General features: G+C 31.2%; 1 protein-coding gene across 2 annotated transcripts in view; it reads left to right on the top strand.

The window, feature by feature from the left end:
* The first annotated feature begins 1228 nt into the window (after positions 1-1228).
* Positions 1229-10224, top strand: part of LOC117177713 (cilia- and flagella-associated protein 44) — a 494190-nt gene continuing 485194 nt past the window's right edge. For both annotated transcript variants that reach the window (XM_033368587.1, XM_033368586.1), the window contains exons 1-4: positions 1229-1447; positions 1514-1658; positions 1744-1906; positions 1979-2118. In XM_033368587.1, the coding sequence (XP_033224478.1) occupies positions 1363-1447; positions 1514-1658; positions 1744-1906; positions 1979-2118 (533 nt within the window). In that variant the 5' untranslated portion in view covers positions 1229-1362. The remainder of the gene's footprint in view (positions 1448-1513; positions 1659-1743; positions 1907-1978; positions 2119-10224) is intronic.

Genomic DNA, 10224 nt, shown 5'->3' on the forward strand with positions numbered 1-10224 from the left:
AAGTTAAACAAATTATTTATATTATTAATCTTGTTACAGATAAAGAATCCAGCAACCTGTCATCAGTGTATGACTAAAAAGGTTCGGGGCACAACTTTACCCTCGCACATTTCCTACGTTTGCGCTCTAGTTCACCGGCAGAAGATGTGTAAAATGTTTGTGATGAAGGGGATGATCCCTATGATGAGGGTGAAGATATAAATGATGACACGGCTGAGGATAGCTATCATATTTAGAAATATGTGTATTTAGCCTGCGTATTTGGTGTGTAAGTGCATGTGAGTTTTTTGTGTATGTGTATATATTAGTATATTTAGATGTAACATAAATCAATTTTTATTTTGTTTTTTAAAATCACAAAGACTGAAAAAATAGTATATTAGTAATAATTGAATAAAAATATATTCGTAGTTTCTTAACAAAAATATTTGTTCTTCTTACTCCCTCTTTTTCTATTTTAGATCATTTATTTTATTCACTTATTTTATTCGGTCCTGCGTGTAAATTCAGCGCAAAATCGTTCAAAATTTTGGCGGCATTCGGATATATTTTAGAATTGAAATCGTGGATCATGCTGGGTTGAGCGCATCAGTAAAGGCAAGTGCAATATGTTTCACTTGAATAAATTTGTTCGCATGCTTGCAAAAAAAATAATTTTGAAAGTTATGGCTGTTTAGGCCGCATTTCACAGAAATTAGGATGAGCCTATTTCGTCCACTGCTCATAACATTATAAGTTTGGTGCGTATTTTTTTGTAACAACAAACCAAACAAAAAGTTTAATGTTTTCTGCTAAATAAAAACATGACTCCTTTTATTTTTATATCTTATTATTCTTCCGATTCGATTTAATTAAAACATACATTAGACGATTCAAAATACCCGGGCTGGTCATTGCGCATGCGCAAACTTTTACGTGCGGCGTTTTGCAGCATCACTCGAATTTCACAAGGTAAATGTAAAATTCCATTCTTCCAAAACTGCTTTTTACCACCTGTGTGCGATTTTAAACTACCGTGTTATTTCCACCTAATTTTGGTAAATTTCCCACAGTAATCATTTGTATTTTTATGTCCTATGATCTATTAGGTAAAATTACATCAAACTTTTCACAGTGTAGGGCACTGGCAATTTAAGAATAGAAAGGTCTGTTATTATAAGTGGGCTTTGATTTGAAATGTATATGCGTCATTTTCTGTTGATTTATATAGCAACTCTAACTTGTCGCTTGTTCATAAAACCTATTTCATGCTAATGTCATGTCATTCTAACAATGCCAAATTAAAAACTAGGTAACGTAGCTGCAAAAAAACAATTAATAGAAAAATATTAGACTTTAAATAAAGTAAAGAATAAACATATTATGAGCCCAATGGCAGACACAGATGAAGATATATATAAGACTGAAAGTCTTCCAAAAGATGTTAAGAGAAAAAGAAATATTGAAGGTTTGCATCACAAGCTTAATTAATAAGTGTAGATCATCTGAAAAAGTAAAAATGTTGCTATTGCAGATCTTCAAAATATTAATACAAATGAATATATAGAAAGTTCACAATTCTTCCAAGAAACAATTATTCACTATGACACTGAAAACTATATTTCACGTCCAAAACGTGCAAAAGATGGGACCGTCCCCATCGATATTTTAGAACTACAGTATCCTACTATTTTTAATATTCTATATGATGTATGAATTTTTATCCATTTTATGTAATTCTTAGATTTCCTTAATAAAAAATAGTCATTCTTTTTCTTACGATTGTCGACGATATTTTAATATTTGCGTGGCAGACCCTGAAACCATTATATTTGTGTCAGGAAACTTGATACATTTTTTTAACGTAGTTGAACATAAGATTTGGTTCAGAAGATGTTCCACAGGAGGTGGAATTGGACATATAACAGTAAGCTTATTCAAAATTAATATTTAGTTTGTACAAGAGATGTAAACTGTAATTTATTTCAAACAAATTTAGAAAAATCCGAAACTCAATCATTTTGCTGTTGGTGAAAATGGAAATAATCCACCTATTATTATTTATGAATGGCCTAGCTTAGATATAGTAACTGTACTTTGGCATGGTACTACTAGGTCATTTTCACATCTAGCATACAGGTGAGCAATATGAAGTTTGTTAGAACACAAGTCCAAATAAAGTTGGTAATGTAACAAATTTTAACGTATTCAAAGCCTAGAGAAGATTTTTTTCACTTGTTAAGGAGGGTCGAGCATGGGCAGGTAGTAGAACGTAAACAAAATAAAGTAATAAAATATATGAATATTATATGAATGTACTATATTTTAATATAATATTATTGTATTAAACACCATATAATAATTAATAACTTATTTGGTTTATTAAGATATTAATATCAATAAACTATATATATTTTATTTATGCACGCGCACAAATGACACACTCGTGATGACGTTGCAAACAAAGCTAAGAAAGATATTTTTTCCGAGTCGTTTGATGATGCTTGATGTAAAAAAATTGCACCTTTGCATTTTTAATGAACGGAGCACGTCAATCGCCATTCAGAAACAATATCGATAAACGCAAAAAAAGTAAATGCGACATTAGCAAATATAAAAACGCGACGTATAAGTAAAATAAAAATGTTTTGAATTTTTAAAACAATAATACTATTGAGAAGTTAAAAAGATTTGGACTATACATTGTTTTACGATTTTAAAATTATTTTTAAGCAAACGTGAATAGTACTTCTGAGGAGAAACTCTGAGAAATTGGATTGTTATTATGGAATAATTCTCGTAGGAAATCACGTAACGTCTAAAGGCAATTTGCAATAGGAAATATCGAAAATCTGCAAACTTCAAATATTTTTAATCCTAACAGATACGCAAAACTGTGTTTCATTTTTTATTGTTGGGTACTCTGTGTACTCTACTGCAGCTCTGTTTTTTTAATAGTCATTACGTTGAGCTGCTTCAAACAAGTCTAGGTTTTGCAAAATCCCAAATATGTCTACAATGTAAATTGTTCAATTTCATATTTTTACTACATAATCTAAAGGTAATTCTATCGGCTTAGACATAGATGCTTTTCCGGAAAATTTACTTGGTATTGCTCCTTTTTCTATTTGAAAATAAAGTTCTTTCCGTCTGAAATCGGCAACACAGTGTAGGGAATTTGCACAAAAAAATAAGTTTTATAGGGATTATGGAGCTAATTCAAGGACAGCGGATATAAGCGATAACTGAACAGAGTTTTATATAATTCCTAAAACATTCCGCATAAACTGTGAAATTATTCAGGTGTAATTATAAAGATGTTTTCTAGTTTCTAAAGTGGGTTTCGAATAAAAAGGTAGATAATTTTTGTGGAATAAATTGATGAAAAGTTTTCAAAAGATTCATAGACCTTAATTTGCAGATACTGAGTGTTTTTGTACAACCCTATATTATACGAACTGCAGAACGGTGTTCCGTAAAATTCGAAACGAGTCGAAAAATACTTCATTGGTAAGTGCGTATGTTTTGTTTGCTATATGTGAAGGTCGATAGCTACAGGGGTGGTTGTTCAACAAGAGGTTAGTAGATCGTTTTGAGCACACACTTATTTTTTTTCATATTGTAACAGATTTGCAGTGTTATCTTTGCTGAAACAAATTTAGAGACCGTCAATTATAAATATTTGTTTCGGTTAAAAATTTTTCTTATGTTGATCTCATTTTCTGAGTATTAATTTTAAACAGCCAATTCGCTTTTTCGTTCTTTTCGAGAAAATAGTATTTAAATATTTGCTACACGCTATATATATACAGTTTTTAATGCTGGTATTCATGGAAAAGTTGACTTTCTTTCAAGTTCACTGTGTTTTTCGCAATAATGTTTTTTCTATCATTATTATTAATTTGTTTTATCATGTTTTTTTAATTATAAAGAGTGCCCAAAAACTTCCGGGATGGCTGAATATTTCACTAGGTAAAATATTTTTAAAAAACATTAGGGTCATTCTAAGAGTAACCTTTGATGAGAAGTTTAATGGTGACCTTGGTTTCACTTTGACGATAATTAAAAAATGTACTTAGGTCATAGGTCAGTTGTGACATTGATACTCACTTAAATATTATTTAAACTTAAACAAGATCTGCATACCTTTGAAAACCACAGCTAGTTATTTGGATAAATTTTCAGCGTTTCCTATTTTCTATCACGTTTTAGGGTGTTTGATTGTCGTGAGTTCTCTTCCCTGTCACGATTTGGGGTGCTTTATTAGCGCGAATACCCTTGCCTCTCACATTTTGGGGTGCTTTATTATCGTGAATCCCCTGACCTCTCACAATTTGGGGTGCCTGATTAGCGTGAGTCCCCTTTTCTCTCAAGTTTAGAGGTACTTGATTATCGTGAGTCCCCTTGCCACTCAGATTTTGGGGTGTTTGATGATCGTGAGTCCCCTTGCCTCTCACGTCTACCAGTTATGGACAACAGATTGAGCAAGATTTTTATCGCAACTGCCCAAATTGCTGTCCACTCACTTCTGGACAGTGAGCCAATTGATGCTAGATTCCATTAACATTCGGTTTTATACACTCAATCTTTTGGATAACCCCAAAGAAAATAGTCTAGAGGTGTTAATTCAGGTGATCTGGCTGGCCATTCGATTGTTCTTCTTATTTCCTATCTAATACATATCAGCCTTCATATTACCCTCAATAAAAAACGGTCCTATTATTGTATTTTTGAGTATTCCAGTCCAACCCTAGTACAAATGCCTAACAGGTTATCAATAGAAACTGTTTAAAACCATATAGGATGCAGATATCTTTCTATGTGATCTTACGTGGTTCTTAAGAGCCTTTTTATTTGAATATGGTTTCTAATGGCTTGTATTCGGCAATTCTACGGCTACTGGGACCAAAATTAACTTGAATTTATTTTTTTAATAGGCTCCATTAGGCACTGATGTGCTTTTAAAACACGACTGGGAATATTACAAAGTACAAGATGCTTCTCTATGTGGCTCTATGAGGTTTTTAATGGTCAAATGGAATTCTATTTATCAAATAAAAATTCGAAGATCTGCATTGAAAGTGGCCCTAAAAGGAATCTAATAGGTTCTGCTTTCTTACGAATGTCAAAAGTTAAAAATTGCTCTTCTAAGAGGTTTTATTAGGATTTGTAATGGTAAATCGAGATTAAATTAATCGGATGTTAAAACTCAAAATAATGGTTTATAAAGTTGATCTATGAAGCACCTTTTAGGTTCTCCTTTCTCGCGAACTAAACAAGTCACTTTACAAGTCACAACGAACCAGATAAAAACCAGATAGAAATCAAATAGAAAAACCATTTAAGATCCACTTAGGAGCCAATAGTTAATGCATTACAAATATCAAATAAACACATATTAGAACCTAATGAGATCCACATTGAAAGTTGATCCACTCCAAATAGATGGCAATTAAAAACCGAATAGAAATCAGTTTAGATGCCACTTAGGAGCCGATATGTAATGAAATGCGAGTACCGAATAAACAGCACATCCGTTGCTAATCGAAGCCACTTTGCAAGTCACTACGAACCAGAGAAAAACCAGTTAGAAACCGAAAAGAATAACCAATTAAGATCTCTTATCCTCAATTATAATTAAATTTAAAAAGAAAAAATCACCGAGATGCAAACTTTTAAAAATTAAATTTTTTCTGAAAATATATAAAACATTTGATGTCTTAAAAATTTGAAAAGAATTTTTTTTAGAGATCGATTCAATTTAAAATCATTTAAGTACGTTTAACAATCATATATAACAAATCGAGCTTCAAAAACCTTTTTTCCTAATTTCTAAAGTATCGGATGTATGCCGTCAAGCATTTATGATGTCGCACTCAGCGTGGCATCGTAGCCATGGGGATTAGGCGTTCGACTTATAAGCGTGCGGTGCGTGCGTTCGATTCTCGGCGCTTGCGAATATTTTAATAAATTGTGTTTGTCTTTAGTTATTGGTAATAAGCTTCTCTAGGCAAATTTAAAATTTTCTTTAGTTTTAGAATAAAGTGCGGAGTATAGTTAAGAAGAATCGACTGTCAATAAAAATACGAGAAAACGTAGGAAAGTTTGTCAAAGGCTTCAGAAAGGTGTAAAATCTTTAGATTTAACTTTTGCAAAGAAAATGCATTTTACATTTGGATTAATATGTACCTTCTTTGAATCAAAAATTACTGGTAATAGATTATGGCAATGTGCTAGTTAAACTTGCTTACTATTGTAACATTGTATCACACTTCAGAATTTAAAGCATGATCAATTTTTTAATAACTTACAAATATTTTATTTGAAGTAACATTGATTCAGAAGTATTTTTTTTCTCAGTGTGTGAGGGACCAAATAGAAAAACGATTAGGTTCCACTTAGGATCCAAGAAGTAATGCATTGCGAGTACCTGATACACAACACATCAGATCCTTATCATATCCAGTTAAAAAGTTTCTAGAAACCGAAAAGAAAGCCATAGAGAATGGGAGTACAAATGCCGCTTTCAAAGGTAGTAGAATTTAATAGAAGGCACACCTATTTGGTTTCTATATGGATTCTATTATGCATTTATACTAGGGAAACGTTCAATTTTTGTGAATATTGCGATTTCTCTTCTCATACCCAATGAGGGTTTGCATCTTCCTAATATCTACAATAATTATGCCTACTTAAACTTTCGTATAGTCGAAACGCTGCTTCATCCGAAAAGCCTATATTAGATGCAAATTTGGGATTTTCATTTATACGTAACATTACATGTTCAGAAAACTGATCACGACGATCGAAATCATGCTCGTTTAACGTGTGAAAAAGTATTACATTAAACAGATGAAAATTCTCTCTGACGTATGTTATGCAGAGACGACTTACTTATGTCATGATCTTGAGAAGCCCTATGTATATAAGTATGCGGATCTTCGGTGAATGAAAACAAAACATTCAATGAGTTCTCCTTATTTCCTGCTAAATTTTGTCACCCCAAACTAGGTACATCTCTTATAGTGCTTCTATTCGGATGTTAATCAGGGTTTATGTTTTTTTTTTTTTTGAGTATTTTCTACTTGGAACTATAATCATATAATCATTATTTCATTGTTACATTATCATTCTTACTTATATGTTTGGCCGGCCCATATTTCAGAATTTTTTACGAAAATAATAGAATTTTCCACCAAAGAAGCGAATTTTTAACAAAACAGTTTAATTTCTAACCCAAAAAGAGCGAATTTTCTACAAAACAGTTGAATTTTTTACCCAAAATGCTCTTGAAACTTGAATAAATAATTAAGAAACAAAAAAAAACTCCTTTAAATAAAATAATTTACAGATAAAACATTAAATTCAATATGAAACGTTCAAGATTTAATTCTCATCAAATACATAGATTTTACACCAAAAGTGACAAACTTTCAACAAAAGAGTTAAATTTTCAAGCTAAATAGTTTAATGTGCTAGAAAACCTGAAAAATATGAATTTTCAACCAACGAAGATGATTTTTTAACAAAAAAGTCGAATCTTCAAAAAAGAAATATCAATTTTTCAAAAAACAGTTCAACTTTCAACTGAAAACTATTATAGAAAAAAATTAATTTTTAATACAAATAAAATGAATTTCCAATAAAAAGTCCAATTTTGAACAAATAAGTTGAATTTTCTAAAAGATATGGTCGAATTTAAAACAAAATAATTCATTTTTAAATATATTAGTTGGCTTTTAAATTATTATAACGACTCTTCAATAAAAAAAGATTATTTACCAAAGAAAGTTGAAATTTCAACTGGGTAACATTTTTAGTCGACAGAAATAAAAATTCAAATTAATTGTTGAATTCTTATATTAAAATCCTAATGTATTTATATATTTTCCTCTTCTTTTAGAAAATAATTTTGATAACTTAACTTTGAAATTGATTTATTAAATAAAATCCAATAAGGGAAAATCAGAGAAGTTAATTATTCTTTAATTAGTAGTTTAGAGACTAATCAACCATAAGTACACATTTAAATATAGCGCCATAGAGTCTACGAAACTCGTTCAACCATACATCAGTACACTTTTCCGGAAAATTCCCTTTTTTATTTATCTATTCCTTATCTTCCATTCCTATACTTTAAAGAAACGAATGTGTCTGGCGAGATAAGACCCAGACACACATCCGGGGTCAATGACCTCGCGGCGTAGTGGAGGGGGAAGGTGCCAGTCTAGACAGACGGCCGAGGAGTAGAGGTGGGCGGCTGTCGTCCCATAGTTGTACCTTACTACTCATAGGTTGTAAGATACACTCTCTGTATCAATGTTCAATCCTGTATCAAAAGTAGCAATCAATGTTGTACAATTTATTTACATTCTACTTTTATGCTTGCAAAACATACCTAATCAGTCAAAAATATTAACTAGAAGTATCGCACGAACCAGAGCATTAGTAAACTATTATTTGCAGAAATTAAAAAGATTATTAAAGGAAATTGTATATATAAAAATTTTAATAAATACAAAATATTAAAACAGTGGAGGCGTCGAGAAGCGACAATGCAACCTTATAGCTACGAAGACGAAGCCTATGCTACTGGCCGATGGGAATTGTGTTTCGTCGAACTGTATATGGCCTGTGTAGAATATTGGAAAGTTAATTTTCTCTAAAACCGCAAAAAAGCGAATATGATTGCTTTGGAAAAGTAATTCATTAAAAAAATGAACTGAAACTAAAATTTGTAGGTGGTTATCATTCTTAAATAGTCAACAATTTATACTGAAAAATTGGATGTGATTAATATAAGTTTAGAAGTAATTAACTATATCCGATCAAGTTAAAGGTAAATTAAATTAAAATTGAATGAAATAAAATAATGAGAGTAATCAGAGAAAGTGAGGCTAAGCGAAAAAAAAACATTTTGAAAATTGACTAAATTGGAATAAGTAAAGTTCCAATCTGGATAAAGTTAATTTGAAGGATGAGGTGACTAAGGTAAAGGGAAAATGAGTGACCAGACAACCATCTGAATTAAATAACGAGCGGGATATTAGTAAAGAAACACTGACCAAGTAAATTTCAAATTAAAGCAAAAAGTAACTTGAAATAATTTCAAAAAATAAATAAAATTAACAATTCAAATTACTTTTCTTAGCAATAACAACAATAATATAATCAAAATCAATAAACTTGCATTTTGGAAATGAAACCAAATGAACAATTGTTTTAAAAATAAAATGAAACAAGTAGCGTAAAACAAATTTAATTACCATTGCAATAAATCAATAAATTTAGAATAATTATGGAAAATTTCGTTTCTGGACTCACTTTTTAGAACTTTCATTCATGCGATAATTGACGCAAGTGGGCATAGGAATTGAATTAATCAACACATCCTACAAAATGTCAATTACCCAGTACAAGAGGAACACTCTAAAGGGCTGATCAAATTATTTTTTATCCTTTTTGAGGTATCAAGAGTAAGTAGACAAATGGACAATAGGGTTGCACTGATGTAACAATAACATAACCACAGTGCAGCCTCAACTAAGAATCGCCTAATTTAAGTTGATTGACTTGATTATTTCTTATTTTAGTTAATTAAACCATAATTATTGTTGGTCATTTAGATATTGTTTATTTATCTTTTTGAATGATAATAGAAAAAAGGCAACTAAATCCCAGGTTAGCATTGCAGACACCATTAACGCCGATCGTGGGGATATTGAACAACAATAAGCCCAGATTCACCTTAGGCTTCAACAATTGTAATTATCTGGATTATATTTTTGCGCCAGGATAATTGAAATTGTTTGAATTTGGTCTGATTATTGTGCATGTAGATTTAAGTATACTTGATTTGTGTAACTTGAATTGATTTGATGCTATATTGAGTCATTGAACTTCGATGTTTCTGTTGGACTTACCAAACTTTTAGGCGTTCAAAGGACTTCTCCTATTAGGGATTGGTACCACTGTTCGACCCTATATCAGTTTAGAGATAGGGGGTACTAAAATCCATGTGTTGGTACACACGCATTCATTAAGAACTTATCTAGGGTCAGTAGGGTTTTACTAGGCAGTCTGATAAGTACCTGAAAATTCTAAGAGATGGCATTAGTATTCACTAATGTGAACCATTTTCGTCAAGTTACAGCATTGAGAAGCGACTAACCTCCGAGTTTTTTTTAATATGGAAAAATCTGAGTTTCGAGTTTTGATCAAACACTACTATCTTCGCAAGAAAAC

Source organism: Belonocnema kinseyi, chromosome 8 (assembly GCF_010883055.1).
Source record: "Belonocnema kinseyi isolate 2016_QV_RU_SX_M_011 chromosome 8, B_treatae_v1, whole genome shotgun sequence".
Classification (NCBI taxonomy): domain Eukaryota; kingdom Metazoa; phylum Arthropoda; class Insecta; order Hymenoptera; family Cynipidae; genus Belonocnema; species Belonocnema kinseyi.